Source organism: Neomonachus schauinslandi, chromosome 5 (genome assembly GCF_002201575.2).
Source record: "Neomonachus schauinslandi chromosome 5, ASM220157v2, whole genome shotgun sequence".
In the NCBI taxonomy this organism is placed as follows: Eukaryota; Metazoa; Chordata; class Mammalia; order Carnivora; family Phocidae; genus Neomonachus; species Neomonachus schauinslandi.
In genome coordinates, this window is record NC_058407.1 from 154157980 (window position 1) to 154175199 (window position 17220).

The following is a 17220-nucleotide window of genomic DNA, read 5'->3' on the forward strand; positions in this document are numbered from 1 at the left end:
CATATATTCCTTTAAGTGAGTTAAACTATTATGTGCAATTTTTTTTGAAGGATCCTAAAAGCAGTCATGTATGTGTACAACATAATTACATAGGTGGCCCACCGTGAGTCTTCACATCCTAGGAGGCTCCAAGGGCACCCCTATTTCTTTTCTCACAATCACTGGGTACACCTATAATCCAGAGGAACTTGGGCAACTCAGAAGCTCTCAAACTTAGCAAGGAGATGTCAAAACAAGGGTTGCAATGCCACACTTCCTCTGGGCAGCTCTCCCTGAACACTCCACTCCCCATACCCTAGTCAAGTCAGATTCTTCTGTTGTAAATTCTAACAATATCCAATTCTTTTCTAGCACTCAGCAGTTTGTAATTATATATTCATTTTCTGATTCCTTGGACAGGTCTGCCTCCGTACTAGACAGATAGCAAGCTGTATAAGGCACTGTTTATTTTTTGTTCTACTTAGTCCAGTGCCTGGTGTATGGCATGTATTCAATACATATTTATTGACTATATGAAAGTGGTATTTGTCTTTCTGATGTTATTCCTGACATAAACTGAGACAGGTATGAGATTACCATGGTGTGTGACGGGAGGCAGGGGAAGGAAGCAATGGGGCTCAGAAGTTTCTAAGCAGGTGAAATGCCATGGTTGGCATGGAGTTCTATGTATCAGAGAGAGAAAGGCTTTCCTACTAAGAAGATAGGCATCCTTGACAAGTAGATGACTTTCATTTGCTGCCTGGTTCTGTGATTTTAGGTTTGAATGTTTTCTAGTTTTGTGTTTTATCTTCCCCCCCTTCTCATCCTTCCTCCCTTAGTTTGAAGGCTCAGGAAGAAACCTGAGAATAGACACATTATGAAGAGGAGCTCTTATCAAGGGCTCTAAGGGAATGTTTTATGGCGAGTAGCTTTGCAGAGACCACAGTCATGTTAGGACTGAACATTCTTATTATGATAATGTTGGTTGAGACTTTCAGATCATCTGATTCTCACAGAGGTATTGTGATATAGGCAGCTCAGAATCATGGGCTTTAGTTTATAAATGAGGAAAGGGGGTGGGGATCAGAAGAGGTTGAATTATCCAACTTACAGTGAAAACAAGAGCAAATTAACATTTTTTTAGAGAGTTTACTATGTGTTGAGGCAGTACATTAAGCCCATTATATTTAGAAAATATACTTTAATCATTACCACATCCCCATGAGATAGGTAACCATTACTATTATTCCCATTTTACAGATGAGGAGACTGAGACCTAGAGAGATCAAATTATTTGCCTCAAATTGCATTATCAAGAAGCACAGAGCCAGGCTTCAAACTCAGGTAGTCTGTGTCACACCACCACGCTAATGAGTAGCACTGGGAGCTCTCCAAGAGTACACTGTGTTATTTGAACTTGCTTCTATAGGTCTGACTCCTGGTTTAATTGCTACTTTATGTTGCCAATTTTTTTTTTTTTAATCTGTTTGCAGTTTCACCTGAGCTTAGAATGTATCACTCAGAAACCACAGTGATCATTACCTATAACTAAAATTAGGTCAACCAGGTTCAGATACAAATCCCCTATATTTACTAATTAAAATAACTGCTGAATACATTTACTAATTTTATTTTTTAGAGGTGCTCATTGCTTAATTACTACAGGGCACATCTACTGAATATACTGGGGAATACTTGTACTATTCTCTGACACTCTACAAAACATTAAGGGGTATTTAAAAAAAAAGTCCATGAAAACACGTGATTTAGTTCTTTTTAGACTATTATCTCTTCAAGGAGATGACAGTGACCTACAGTAACCAGCACATTTTGTGCCCTCCACAGATCCAAGTCCCTCTTTCTATGGGTTCCCTTTACATTGTATTTTGTCACTGAAAAGAGAACATGAAAATGTTGTAATCTGTAGCTGATAAGAACAACTGCAACAAAAGTTACCCTTGCTTAGAGTTCTAGAGAGGCAAGTGATCCAGTCAAGATTTGGGGCTTGTGCACAGAGCTGTGACCCAAATTAGACATCTGAACTCCTGGTCAGGAGGGCAGTGAGCAGAGTTCAGTACAGGGGTGTCATTTATGTATCTTTGGAATATCACTGACTGCATTTGAAAGTCATGTTAGAAAGGATATTGGCTAGTTTGGGGCTTCTCGTGTTATCTGTGTCTCTTCCCCTCTCCATTATGGATAACTGAGGTTTTAAATTGAGGTTTTAATAAACAGCAGTGACATTCTAGTAGATGAAGGAAGGGGGCAGTCCCGGAGGGCAATCTGAACTTCTGCTTAGTATATTTACTCTTGCTGTTCTCCTTCCTCCTCATTTGTAATTCAGGAGGCTCTCTGAGAAGAGAGAGACAGCGAGGCTTGAGGCTTCTTAGATGGATCGAAGGATCACGAGCTGGGATACCAAGTTCTATGAAAAGGTCTGCTATTGAATTTGCTCTACCTTTAGGCAAATCATTTGATTGTGCTGTGCTTTGGTGTCTTCCTGTGCTTGCTAAGTGTAAATAACATGTATTTGACTATTTTGTGATTATTATAGAGTCTTTTAAATGTGTGGGTGATTTATTTTTCCAGGCCAGCTGCTCAGGTATAAAATGAAAATCTGCTCCTTTGAGATGCTAGGCTCCATGGCCGTCAACTGACCTCCAAATCCTTGAGTGCAGCAGCTGTCTAGTTGCTTCTTGTTCATCTGACACAGTTTGCAGTCTCTGAGCTGTGGCTCCTCAGGTTTACTCTATAGTTGGGGGGCGTACCTTTTTGTCTCCTTTGTTTTCAGGAATGAGATATGTCACTTTACATACTCTTGCAGCTTTCACCCTCCTCCCCACGCCCTCTAAAAATATGAAAGCTTTCTTTTGGCACAGAGCTGCTTTATCTGACACTGATTTCAAGAGATAGCGGGAGAGGTGACCTGGTAAACAAACTGAATTCTTTGGACTGGCTAATATAGTTCCCTTTTGATGACGTGGGCCAGGACCACTAGAGGTTTGAACTAGATTTAGGAAGGTTCCTGCTCTTTGCAGTTTTGGCAGGAAGCAGTCAGGGAGTATACTGAAAAGAGAGAACACAAAGTATCCTCCCCCTTTACCCGCCCCGTGTTTTTGTTAGTTATATAGCCTACCTCACATTAGGCAACAAGACGTCCCCGTTAACCAAAAAGTGCGGAGCTGAGATTCTTAGAAGCTACTAAAAATGTTTGTGGGTAAAGGACGATTTTGTTCCTCATCAGTGGATCACCATACCACTGTTTCACAAATGACAATCTCTGAAGAGCAATATTGGAGTAAACGGAAAGGCTTGTTTCTTTGGAACTATAATAAAATGTATTTACATTATTTCTAGTGCAGTGAAATTAAAAGCAGTTTCTAAACAAACCTGGAAAGGTGTTGAAGCTAGAGAACCTGTGAAGTATGTTACTCCTTAGTTGTAGCTTGGTTGTAGCAGCAGGAAGAACTTCAGACACGGGAACACAGGGTAACCCTTCAGTTCTGAAACGTTGCTAAGTCTCCTCGTGCTAGAAATGATCAAAGAAACATCCGGCTAAATGACTGCTTCCAGAGCTGAGTTTAAGAGTGTTGGGTCCAACTTCCGCCTGTTAGTTCAAGGAAGCTAGCAGCAAGGGACTCTGATTTGTGTGTGTGTGTGTGGGGGGGGCTGGTCTTCATTTTTGGGCAGGGTCGTCAGTACATCAAAATATTACTTGCAGGTGTCCCAGCTGCAGTAGCTTCCAACAAAGGCAGAGCTTTCACTGATGCCTCTTAGAAACATGTAGCCAGCAACTTGCCAGGCTCGGGGGACAGGACTGGGAGGAGGGGAGGGGTTGGTGATATCCTTCTCCCCCCCCCCCCCTCCTTAGGAGCTACGGCTTAGGAGCTCCTCCGGAGCAGGGTGGAGGCCCTAGGGGTGGGGGTCTGGCTCGTCGGCTCTAAATGTAAATAGGAAACCACGCAGCCGAGCCAGTGACAGTTAAGAACTGGCAGCGTCCGTCCCAGGCAAGGTGTTGGTCTGACAGTATGGACGTACGAACGGCAGGAGACTCCCCTCTCCTCACCCCCGGGTCGATCTGCACAACCAGGTGGAAGTCCTGCCGGGGCAGTGAGGGGATGAGGCGCCCAGAGGCAACGACTAAAGCGAGGAAGGACCAGAAGACCTAAGGGCACCACTTTGGAGGGACCGGACGGTTTCAGGAACTACCTTCTGAAGTATCGCCCCTACCCTAAGAAAATTAAAATCATCTCCGCCATTACATGGAGCCCCAGCCCAAACGGAAGGCGGGGACGCGCGCCGGCCGAATGCGCGCTCCCTTTGTCCCGCCTCCCGGCCCGAGGCTCAATGAGCCGGGGAGCGCGCCCCGGTCTCTCCTACGTGCTCCGGGTGGAAACTGGCGCCGGCGGCGGCGGCGTTCCGCGGGCGGAAAGGAAGGGGGAGGCGGGAAGGCTGCGCGCCGCCCGCTCCTCCCCACCCCCCGCCTCGGCCCTGAAGGGGCTGGATGGGCAAGTTGGGCGCGATGGCTCGAGCCCGGGCGGCGGCGGCGGCGGCCGGAGGCGGCGGCGCCTCCTCCTCCTCGCCCCGGCGCCGGCGGTGATCCGAACGAGCGGCCGCGGCCCCCGATGAGACTGTTCGTGGGCTGGCTGTGCCTGAGCCTGGCGTCCGTGTGGCTGGCGCGGAGGATGTGGACGCTGCGGAGCCCGCTCACCCGCTCCCTGTACGTGAACATGACGAGCGGCCCCGGCGGGCCGGCGGCGGCCGCGGGCGGCAGGAAGGAGAACCACCAGGTACGCGGCCGGCCGGGATCGGGCCCGGGCAGTGCTGGGGCGGGGGCGTGGCGGCCCGGCCTTCCCGCGCTCGGCCCGGCTATTGTGCGGGGCGCCGCGGCGAGAGAGGGCCACCCGGGCCGTCGCCCCCGCCGCCTTGGCCCTCCAGAAAGTTTTCCCGACGTCTTCCCGGCCGGGCGCTGCGGCCGCCACCCCCGGGCGCTGGGCCCGGGGCCCCGCGGCGCCTTTTGTTCCCGGGCGCGGGCGGAGAACGGCCTCCCCGTTCCTCCCGGGGCTCCAGGGTGGGCCCCGGAGCCCCGCATTGTTCCCGGTTCCCGGGCGGTGATCGCAGGCGCCCGGCCGCAGGGCGCAAGAACTTTGGGGCGGGCGCGTGGCCGCGGGCATCCATCTGGCCCCGGGGCCTGCAGTGTAAACGACCAGACCGAGCCCATTACCCTGGACTGCCTTCGTAACCCCCGGGAATCAAAGCGAAAAGCCGGTCCCTCTTTTTGTCTGGTCGAATCTCTGAGCATACAAAGGGCCATAAAGAAATTTAACCCTGCATCGTGAGCCATTTAACTCTCCGGGCTCATTCGGGTGACATTTTCCCTCGGCAGTTAAAAAAAAAATGTGTTTGACAGGTCCTCACACTCCCATCCTCCTGCACCTTCCCCCTCCGACCTAAGAGAGATCTTTAAACTTCGGTGTTGGTTGTCTGACCGGAAAGATGTGGTTAGAAAAGAAGATGATGCAAGCTTTTCCTGGAAGGGTTTTTTAAAAACAGAATTAGGCAGGAGTGAATTCCTTTCAGAGTTGCGGATCGTGAACCGTGCGAGGTGACCGGTTAGGTCTTTTCATTAGCTGAGTTTTGTGCCACTTAACAGAAGTATGTGCTGGTCAACTGCAGAATTAAGAGTGATATTTCATTTTTGACCGTAATGTAGTTTGTGGTTAACCTTGGATTCATTGAAAGGAGGCTTTCGAACTCTGCCGGAGTGTTGGCTTATAATTGCTAGCATTTATAGTGCATTTTGCCTTTCCAGAGAGCAGTAAGCGATTATTCCCCATTTTGTGTCTCATCGTTTTCATAGATTTCTCATTTTCCTATGTTAGGTTTCTTATTATGCCAGGCGTTCAGAGAGTTTACACTGGGGTGGATTCTGTGTATTCTAATGAAAGTAAAGAATTATCTAAGGACATAAAGCAATTCATTAAGAAAAGTAGTGTTTAGTTTTTATCTAGTAATTACTGATCGTGGCCCCTTTTCTATTTTTAAAGGAAATCATAAATTTCTATGAAATTTTTTGTGATCCCACAGCTATTGTAATTTGTTAGGTAATCATGTCTATGATATTGTTAGGAGTATACTTCAAGTCAGTAGGTGATCTTCAGTTGTAAAACCACATTCTTTTCAACGGGTTAATTACTTAACACTAATCATTCTCAGAGAAAACCCTAAAGCACTGCAGTGATAATATACAGTTACCAGAATGTCACATAGCCATATGGAATACGGATGGTGGTGTAAAACAATGAATTAGAAACGTCATTTTCAATAATTGGTATAAATAAGGTTCTGGGTAGGATAAAAAGGAGGCAGGATTACGGTTGAGTCTCTTAGCTGTAGGTGTTTATGACTCCTGATTATGTCTACTATAACACACTTGATACGTTTTCACTGCTTATGGAAGAATTGGTTATATTTTAAAAATTGAAAAGCTGTTTAAGTAGTTTGGTTTTTCTGGAATCTAGGTAGACTATAGCTGTAGACAGTGCCTCACAATATCCCCTAACAGGAGGTACTTTCTGATTTGTACCTTTTTAAAACTGAATCAGTTAGATTCTGAGGAAAACTGATACTGGTTTCAGATACCTCCTTTACTTTGTTACACTTCTGAGATACTCAGGTGTGTGTGTACACAGGTGTGTTTTAACCAGTTGGACTAACAGTTTGGCAGCTACGTTCTCCAAGGTGAAGACTAATCTGGTACTTTCTGAATATGTAGCGGGGGGGATTGGACCTTTTCCTTAGAGTGATCAATCCAGAGGTTATTTTGAGGTGATGCGTTGACGTTATGAAAATATTGCCCATGAATAAAGATTAAAATGAACAAAAGAAATGTGTGTGTAGAAACCACAGTGAGATAAAGTGAAAGAGGGGACTCTCCCCTCTGCAGAATGCCTGTGTTGATGATTTATATTCCAGGATCCTAGGTTTGCCTTACAAACTTTCTGACTTGTGAAGTAACTTAACTCTAACATTCTTTCCCCCTTCAAATTTATAGTTTCATGCAAGGTTTTCTGGTGTTCATTTGGGTGTGTGGGTTCCATAGCCAGCCACATCTGGTTCTTTTGGATTTGCATGAAAGTGGGGTTATGGATTTAATTGAACCGTACTTAGCACAAGTTTTCTTTATGGTTATTTTATTAAGAAATTATGGTGGAGGATTCTCTGGTTAAAAGAGAGGTCTTGGGAAATGTTTATCATTAAAAATTAGTTACTATCGCCTGGAGATGAGATGCAAGGCTCCTTTGAGCTAAAGTCGCTCTAAAATAGTAGGAGCAGCACCATTTTAATAACTTGGTTGGGTGTGCTAGCTTCAAAACTGGGATTATTTTTCACTTTGGGAAAGGGAGGAGCAAGGAAGGGCTTTTCTTAGAGCCAGGATATGGCTTGCAGGCCAAATTGGGCTCACTGACCTTTGATACAGCCTATGAAGGCAGATTAGTTTTACATTTTTAAACGGTCGCAAAAAAGATATAATATTTTGTAATATGTGAAAATTTCTTATATGAAATTCAGATTCCAGTGTCTACAAATAAAGTTTTGTTGGCATAGGGCCACCACATTCGTTTACTTGTCTACAAGTGCTTCTGCGCTGCAGCGGCTGACTAGCGTGGTTGGTACTTTATGACCTACAAGTGGCCCCTTCTAGAAAATGAGTTTTCCCCAAAGAAACTTTCCAGCTTCCTTCATCAGCAGCACATTTCTTAATCACAGGTTGCACAGTGGATAGTTTGACTCATTGGGAAGAAATAGAGCCAGGCAGTGAGAAACTAGATATGTCACTTTTCAGTATTGGCAGGCTTGGAACTTAAAAGGAAGATAGCAACAACAAAAACTTTGGATCTAGTGTTTTTGATGCATTGTACCTACTACTTAAAGTTAATGCAGCTATTATGGAGCTACTGAAACTTGAAAGGACTCTAAGGCCCCACTCTAGGTTCTTGATAATAAGTCATTCAATAGTTTCTGAGTCGATGGAGCAAAAAAAGAATTGTTATGGGACTCTGTGGAACCAGGCCAAGACAGTTTCTTCAGGTGATGTACTGTAAGGATTTTTAAGAGCACAGGTAACATTGGTTATCTGGAATTAGTAAGGTGTAACTTAAAATTGCAAGTTTGTGTGTATCTGCCTTATTTTTTCACCTTTTTATGTAAGTTCAGAACTGTGTTATGTTACAAGCAGTGATAAGATTTAAGATAATTGAAACGATTGTTTTTTTTCCAAATAAAAAAAATACTTGGACATCACAGCCATAGGTCAAAGGTTGTGCTGTGGACAGGTCTGGCCTCCTGTCCCCTCACTCATTTAGTCGTGGAGGCTGACCAAAGTCAGGCATGAGTTAACAATGCTCAGGAGCAGTCGCCAGCTAGCCAGATGGACACTGGTGGATTTGTGTCCTCTTCTGAACTGCCTTCCAGAACCTGGAGGCCTTTGTAGCTGAATACCAAAGAGGTTTTGTAAAGAGTTTCTTTCCTTATAATCTGTGTTGAAACCCTGTATAAGTGTTTGCCTCAATTTCACGGAACACTAGGATCTCTCTCTTCTGCTGGATATACCAGAGGCCTTTATGTTCCCCTTTGAAGGTGCTTGAGGGCACCCTGGTAATTGCCAGTAAAAAACAGTTGTTTAGACCTTCTGAAGCTTTGGTAAAATCTTAGGATTATAAAATTCTAGCAGTGAGTGACTATTTGAAATGAAAATTGCCAATAATTTATTTATTAAATCAAAGCTGAAATAACTTAATCTAATCCATATGAATTGTTTCCCTACATGGATGTGAGGGTGCCCTGTCATTCACATCTCACATAAAGAGGTTGTTGGTTCAGGTTTGTGTCATTTGTGGAAAAACAATGAATGGTTTGAGGATTTACTCTTATGCTGTGCTTAGCTGCAAGAAAGTGTCAATGATTGAATGTCCGGACTGATAGGACTCATTGCAGAACTTAGAATGTGATTTTTGAATCCTTAGCTGTCAGGTCAGTGTCGTCAGGCCTGGCCTGACCACCCCCGGTAGTAGAAAAGATTCTGTGTTCATGGATCCCATCAGTGGAGCCTTTCCGATTGTTTTTAGTGGTACTAAATGCCTCAGGTCTTTGGTTACTCATTCCTTTTGAGAATGGCTGGGTGCCCAGACCTACAGTGTGGCTTTTAGGCATTCCCTTGAACTTCAGTTCTCTGACTGGCTTTTGTGGGCCTTGGACAGGAAGGGGAAGGAAATCAAGTTATTGTGCTTCTATTGTGTGCCAGACGCTTTAATGTATCATCCTCTCTCATCTTCATAACAACTCCCAGAGGTAGGTGCTACACCCCCTTTTTTGATAGAAGATTGAGCCTAAGAGAGATAAAACTTGCTTGGGAGACAGTTGGTAGGTGGCAGATTTGGGTTTTGACCCCAGCTCTGTCTGGTTTCAAGGCCCAAGCTTTCCCCACCTTTTCATGATGTCTGTCCTAGGAAACTTTGTGTTGTCAGAGGGTCTGTGAAAGTAGGCTGCCTCCTTAATAGGTAACTGCCTCCACTCTAGTGGACCTCTGTGTAGACACTGAAGCTATGTAACTATACAAAAATACCAGTTGGAGTTTTGCAGCTTGTGAGTTAGACAGGGATGGGACAACTGTTCCACTTTTTGGCCTTCATCCAGTTTGTGCATGCTTTGGTCAAGCTTAATGTTGGAAAAAAAAAAAATCTTACCTATGGTGTCTTTTTTTCTGACACCAACTAATTCTCTGGCACTGGCTGGGTGTTCTACAATTCATTTCTGTTCTGACACAACCCAGAATTAACATCCGTCCAGAAGTTTAAGGGCTCCATCCTAGAAGACTGCCATCCCTTAAGATGCCAGCTGCAAGTTGTGGGTGCACAGACTACCTACCCATGCTTCTGCCCAATTTGGTTACAAATTCTGGGGTTCTCACAACCCTCCATCAGGTTAGATAATTTGCTAGAATGACCCAGAACTTAGGAAAATACTTTACACGTTTACTGGTTTATTATAAATTATAGGCTGCAATTCAGGAAGGGCCAAATGGATGAGATGCATAGGGCAAAGTGTGGGGGCGGGTGGACGGTGGCACAGAGCTTCTGTGTCCTCTCTAGGTGAGCCACCCTCCCAGCATATCAGTGTGTTCAGCAACCTGGAAGCTCCCAGAACCCTGTTGTTCAGGGGTTTTATGAAGGTTTCATTACCTAGGCATGACTGATTAAATCATTGGCGTTGGTGATTGAACTCAATCTCTAGCTCCTTTCCCTTCCCTACAGATTGGTGGTGGGGCTGAAAGTTCCAGTAGTACCCCCCCCCCCCAATCATACTAGCATGCAAAATATTCTCTTACCACTCAGGAGATTCCCCAAGGGTTTTAGGAGCTCTGCCTGGATCTAGGGGTTAAAGACCAAATATTTATTTTTTAATTATACCATATTACCTAAAATCAGGATGTTGGCTTTTTTAAATAATTTTCTAATTCCAGTTCTACTACTGTGCTCAAGTCTTTTGTATTTTGGAAGAAAAGACTATTATATAACACATTTGACTATTGAGGAACTCAAAAAGAAATTCAGAAAAACTTCTAATTGTATCCCTTGGTCTGATAAGCAAATATAATCTTATAGGAAAATTGGATTTATGCTTTGAAGGAATGATTCATCCACCAAGGTTATATAAAGCTTAGGAGATGTTCAGGGGCTTAATCTGTAAGACCTGACCTAATACCTTATTATTTTGATTAGTGAATACTGTCACATACACGTTAAGAACTCATGTCTACCTGATTTGGCTGTTCATGTGTCTAATTTTTAGTATCTTTACAGTCTTGCTGCAAGTAGGGATAACATTGCTATTTACTGTAATTTTTAGAAGATGTCTTGGTTGGTTATCACATTCTACTTTGTACTTGGCATCAGCAGATGACTGCATGGCATAACTTGGTTTGATTAGAATTCATTATTTAGAAGATTCCCTTACTTATTTGGATTGAAGAAAATTCAAGTAAGCTTTAAAGGAGGATGCTAAGATGACATTTTTCCAGACACTGGTCTCCAGCTGAGGAGGCCAGCCTACTGTAAGTAGGATGGGAACACAGTCCTTCCAGTGTGAACATTTAACAAGCATGATGCTTTGTTCTTGCCTGCGCACCTTGGTCTCTGTCGTCTTTGAGGAGCACACATTCAAAGAACTCACCTGCTTGAAAGTGCATGGGAGCCTACAGACAGGCCACCAGTGCTGTGAGCTTGTTACAGCTTTTCATTTAAGCTGGATTGTCTGGAGAGAGGAACTCCAGGGGACCGCCAAATGGTTGCACGGGCTCCTGCATTGATTTTCTCTCTATCAGCATCTAATCTTAGAGCAAGGGACTGCTTATTTAAGGCCTGAAGGTCCTGGCCAAGATCATAATCCCATTATGATTCTTTTGGTTCCCTTGGTTTCTGATTTTTTTCTCCTCTGGAGTGTAAGTTCCTGGAGGCCAGTGCATCTTTATTTTCCCTGGATCACTGTTAAGCTGTGATAATTAGGAAACACTAATGAAATTTTCTGGGTTGGCCCATGTAGTCATTCTCAAGCAGTAGTGATTTTGCCTCCCAGGGGATGGACGTTTGGCAGTGTCTGGGATGTTTTGGGTTGTCATGACTAGTGGGGAGTGCTCCTGGCATCTGATGGGTAGAGGCTAGGAATGCTGCTAAATATCCTTTCATGCATCGGACAGATCCTAACAAAGGATTATCTGGCCCCAAATGTCAGTAATGCTGAGGCTGAGAAACCCTGTAATTTAGTTGCTATCTAGATCAGATTATCTTTTCTCTAAACACACCCCGTCCAGTTTAGTTGGACAGAATGGTCCTGCTTTCTTTTCTTTAAATGAATCTCAGACACACTGGGTAGACTAAAGAGAAGCTTCTTTGAAGGAAGCTTTTATAAAACAACACGCACCTAGAATAGGAACCCAAATCAGCTGGAAGTGCTTAGAAACCCCAGGTTTCCCGTTTATCCAGAAGTTGTGAGGTGGTAAATGAAATAAATGTGAAGCACTTGGCCAGGTGCCTGGCACAAGGTAGGTGTTCAGTCAGTGTTGTCCTTTGTTGCTTGCTTGTGATGATGCAATTTTGTGGTGAGTGGGTAGGTTTAACCACTGTTTGCAGAAGTGGGTTTAAGCAAGGCCTTTCAGGGGCACCTGGCTGGCTCAGTCAGTGGAGCATATGACTCTTGATCTTGGGATCATGAGTTCAAGCCCCACACTGGGTGTAGAGATTACTTAAATAAATAAAGTAAAATAATAAAATTAACTTAAGAAAAGCAAGACCTTTCAAAAACCTTGGAGTTTTAGAAACTGACAGAAACCCAGTGACAGCTATCTCCGTGGCTGTCCTTATATCCCCTCTAGGATTTTGCTAGAACCTCCAAATTCTATCTGTGAGGCTGCCTGTGATTTTTTTTTTTTTTTTTAAGATTTATTTGTTTAGAGAGAGAGAGCGTGTGAGCAGGGGGAGGGGTGGAGGGAGAGGGAGAGAGAGAAGCAGACTCCCTGCTGAGCAGGGAGCCCAACCAGCGCTCCATCTCAGGACCCTGAGATCATGACCTGAGCCAAAATCAAGAGTCAGACACTTAACCCACTGAGCCACCCGGGCGCCCTTAGGCTGCCTGTGATTTTAACAATGATTGATTTGACGAACATTTATTGTTCATTGTATCTGTGCCAGGCACTGAAGTCAGTCATTGTCCCTACCTTTATGAAACTTTGTCTCCCTGGGAGGATAGACACTGAACATACAATTATGTACAGTTATTCAATTCAGTGGTCATAAATGTTGCTGAGGAGGTATATGGTATATAGGAGAGGGTATTCGAAAGGGGGAGGGGGGGACCCTGCCTAGTCTGCTAGTTCAAGGCAAACATACTTGAAGAAATATTTAGGCTTAGGTCGAATTAACCAGGTGAAGAGAAAGTGGGTTGCGATGATGGGGGAAATGCAGGGGACAAAGCAAGCACCATGTGAGACAGCCATGAGAAAGGAGCCTTCCAGAAAAAGAGAGGGGTACAGTGTTGTGACACAGCAAATGACCAGGGGTTATGGGTGGCAGACAGTGTTAGGAGGTAAGGCTGTGGACACAAAATGGACAAACTGCGTAGGGCCTGGGAAGCCATATTGAGCATTTTGGGTATTAGCTTTAGACTTATGTGAAGCAGGGTTGTGATGTGATCAGATTTGCATTTAAAAATTTGCATTTTTAAAGAGGTTTGCCAGGTCACTTAAATTTTCAAACGACTTTTAATTTCTGGAAGATAGAAATGCCAGAGGTATGTGTATGTAAAAAAAAACAACACCTTTATTGAGATATAATTCACATACCATAAGATTCATCCTTTTAAAATGCACAGTTCAGTGGTGGTTAGTGTTTTCACAGAGTTGTGCAGCCATCACCACTCTAATTTCAGAACATTTTCATCACTCCGGAGAGAAACCCCGTATCCATTAGTAGACACTCTCTCTTGCCAACTACAATCTACTTCCTGTCTCTGGATCTACCTGTTGGACACTTTATGAAAGTGAAATCATATCATTTGTGGCCGTTTGTGACTGGCTTCTTTCCCTTAGCATAATGTTTTCAGAGTTCATCCATGTTGTCACATGAATCAGTACTTCACTGCTTTTTGTGGTTGAATAATCCCTATTCTGTTGTATGGATCAGTCATATCTTGTTTATCCATCAGTTGATGGGTATTTGGGTTGTTTCCACTTTTTGGTGATTACGAATAATGCTGCTGTTGGAGTTGACTTTTGTATCCTGCAGGTGGTCAGGAGGAACATGGATTTCAACCTTTATCTTTAAGGAGGGCTTTACTCCTTTTATTCTGTAGCACATTCTGTTCAGTAAGCAGTTTCTTTTTTTTTTTAAGATTTTATTTATTTGAGAGAGAGAGAGAGAGAGCAGGAGCAGGGAGGAGAAGCAGGCTCCCCACTGAGCAGGGAGCCCGACACGGGGCTCGATCCCCGGACCCTGGCATCATGACCTGAGCCGCTGGCAGATGCTTAACTGACTGAGCCACCCAGGCGCCCCAGCAGTTTCTTTTCTGAAACCTTGTTTGGCTATAAACGTTCAACCACATGTGTTAATGTCAACAAATTGAGAGAAATGCTGTTAAGAACTTGAGTTTTCCTCTTGGCACTTGAAAGCAATATTTGCAGTTAATGATGCCAAGTCTTGCTTAGTTCTGGAAGTCAGAGTCCATTGTTGTTCCAGTTGTCCATTTACAAGTGGATGCCAAGGGAATTCTTTGCTCCTCTGTTTCACTTGAATGGCTTCTTGTCCACGTTAATAGAATGTACCTGATTGCCTACTACCAAGGTGATGGCTTTCATCTTGATTAGTGATTTCAGAGAATAAAAAATAAATAAAAGTCAGAGTGGCCTCAGTATTACAGAGTTCAGAATGTGCACCAGAAGGTCATGAGTATAATAAAAAATGGTTTATGACCTGCACTGGGGCATAACTTCAGGCACAATGAATATTAAGAGTTAGTTAATGATTAAGCAAGAACATTTTCAGACCAAGGAAAAAAGTGTAGGCAGTAAATAAAAGAAGCTTCAGAGCTTATCATATAGAGTAGAAAAAAGGAAAATTGTTTTCAAGTCCAAGCAGTTTTGGTAAGTGTTTAAATGGTGAATTAACAAAAATCAGTCAACAGTTGGGAGATTTGGTATCTAGTTTGGATATAGGGTTTGTAAAAAAGATGAGTTAATCTTTGTGATTTTAATGTGCCTGTTTGCTTCTTTGTATTAGTTTCTACCTGGTTCCTTTCAATGTTAGTGTCAGGAATGTTACCCAGGATTTCATTCAACATTTAGCAAGCTTCGGCTGACTGTAAAATTGGTCCACCAGTTGTGTAAGGGGTTACAGGACACCTGCTGATAAGTGGTCATATTTGTGATGGGGAAGCAAGTTACTTTTGGCCAATAGACTGTTTATTGGGAAAAATTGATTGTTTCTTAGCAGATAATGGATTAATAATAACTGGTCAACCCTACAGTTTCATCATTGTAATTAATGGCCTACTCTTATTTATCAGGCCATGTTAGAGGAATCTCATTGCTGTTATTATAGGATTCTTCTGTGTGTCTGGTACTATATTGAGGATTTGGCTGCATTATCTTGCTTAATCCTGTCAATACCCTACTAGGATAGATAGATACCAGTGACATCTCTAGTCTACAGATGAATGAATGAGGCTCAGAGATTAAGTGACTTGTCTGAGCTTACACAGGAATGGCAGAGCCGGGACTTGACTGTGGAGCTGACTCTAAAGCTGGCCTATTCTACAGTCTACCTCCCCCCTTCCCTGGTATGTTAACTCTAAATGAAAATGGAAAACATTTATTGTGGAGGATTACATTTCATCCACGGTTGAGGTTCTTGAGTTTTGTTCTCAAAAGTGCGTTCTGGTTAGAGCCTGTTCCTAGATACCTGGTTCTCCAGCATGTTATCACTTTGTCTTCTCATTGTTGCAGTGTGACCTTAAGTAACTGCTTAATCTTTCTCAAGCACATATTGCCCCTGTCTGTGAGAATGTCATATGACCTCGCTATTTCTAAAGGCCTCTATATAGCCTACAGAAGAAAGGCAGATTAATCTGGTCACCGGAGTGTTAACTTCTGCTGCTTACTCTGCCATTGATTTGTTTGGTGGTTTTGAATTAAATCACTGCATTATGTGACTGTTTCCTTATCTAAAAACAAAGTTAACAATGCTAGTTTTTGCCCTCTGATGTTGATTTTCAGTGAAGGAGAAGCCAACAGAGCTTTCCTAGATCTCAGGGTACTGGGGGTATAGAGACTGAAATACTGGGCCAGGGCTCAGAACACCTGGACTGTGGCCTGGCTCTGCCACCTACTAACCTACGAAAGCTGCATGACTCAGAAACCTCGTCAACCTTCCCACACTCCCCCCTACGGCCCCGTATGAGAATTAAGTGAGAAATTATGTATGTAGAAGTATTTTATGCTTTATAGGTCATCTAAGTATAAGAGATGATGATTATCCTCAAAGTGCCAAGTGCCATGAGATTATAATACTTGGAAATGCTAGATTTGATTTAGTCCTCTGGCTTTTGTTTTTGGACTTCTTAGATGACACTTTGGTTGTGTGTTTTCACTTTTTCTTCTTCTTTTTTAGTGGTATGTGTGCAACAGAGAGAAATTATGCGAATCACTCCAGGCTGTCTTTGTTCAGAGCTACCTTGACCAAGGAACGCAGATCTTCTTAAATAACAGCATTGAGAAATCGGGCTGGCTATTTATCCAATTATATCACTCTTTCGTGTCATCCGTTTTTAGCCTGTTTATGTCTAGAACATCTATCAATGGGTAAGTGAATCTTACGTATTTTTTCCTTATCCTTAGATTTATAAAGAGAAAATGAAAGAGAAAAGTTATTTTGTTGAAGGTGTTGACTACCTCAGCTACAACACTTCTACTAGTCAGAATCCTTGGCAGTGGGTCCAGTATCTTCAGCCTTCTGCAGTTATGCTTTTTAAATTCACCACAACTTGATAAAGAACCCCGTTAGTCTGTTTTTCTACGGTGGGAGTTCTCCTTGGAGCAGTGTTTCTCAGCTTTGATGTGTACAAGAACCAACCTGGAGATCTGGTTAAAATAGAGATTGTGAGTCAGTAGGTCTGGGGCCTGAGATTCTGCATTTTTAACAAACTCCCAAGTGATGGCCGATGGCCATAATGCTGCTAGTTCCCTCTGGTAGAGAGTAGCAGGAACTAAATCCTTAACATAAGCTGAAGAGTAAAATCTTTGCCTTAAGCACACTTCCTAGGAGCAGGTTTTTTGGGGGGATTTAATTAATCAACGCAGCAACATGTGATGGCTTATTTCAAGTGAAGGGTCCAAAATCTGTTCTTACATAAGGTCTAGGCTCACGAGAATCTTTTAAGCTTACTGTGGAAGTACCTATCTCCAGAGTGGTTCTTGCATATAAATCCATGAAAGAAACTTCAGGAATATTTTTTATCTTGCCTTGGCCAAATTTTCAAACATCCCCAAGGCCTGAGAATCTAGAATGCCAAGGAGAAAATCAGTAGGGCTCAGAGTTAAAAAGCCTTGTTGGACTGCTTAAAGCCACTTTTTTTTCCCCTTGAGGTTTGGAGCCAGCTTCTCCCGAATGTCTGGATCCCCAGTCTATCATCTGG

At 43.4% G+C, this 17220-nt stretch overlaps 1 protein-coding gene across 2 annotated transcripts in view; it reads left to right on the plus strand.

The window, feature by feature from the left end:
- The first annotated feature begins 4312 nt into the window (after positions 1-4312).
- The window catches only part of METTL9 (methyltransferase like 9), a 45631-nt gene continuing 32723 nt past the window's right edge, over positions 4313-17220 (plus strand). Inside the window, exons 1-2 of one of the 2 annotated variants that reach the window (XM_021686820.1) lie at positions 4313-4769; positions 16197-16387. In XM_021686820.1, coding sequence (XP_021542495.1) covers positions 4605-4769; positions 16197-16387 — 356 coding nt within the window. In that variant the 5' untranslated portion in view covers positions 4313-4604. The remainder of the gene's footprint in view (positions 4770-16196; positions 16388-17220) is intronic. The other variant, XM_021686819.1, reaches the window with a different exon arrangement.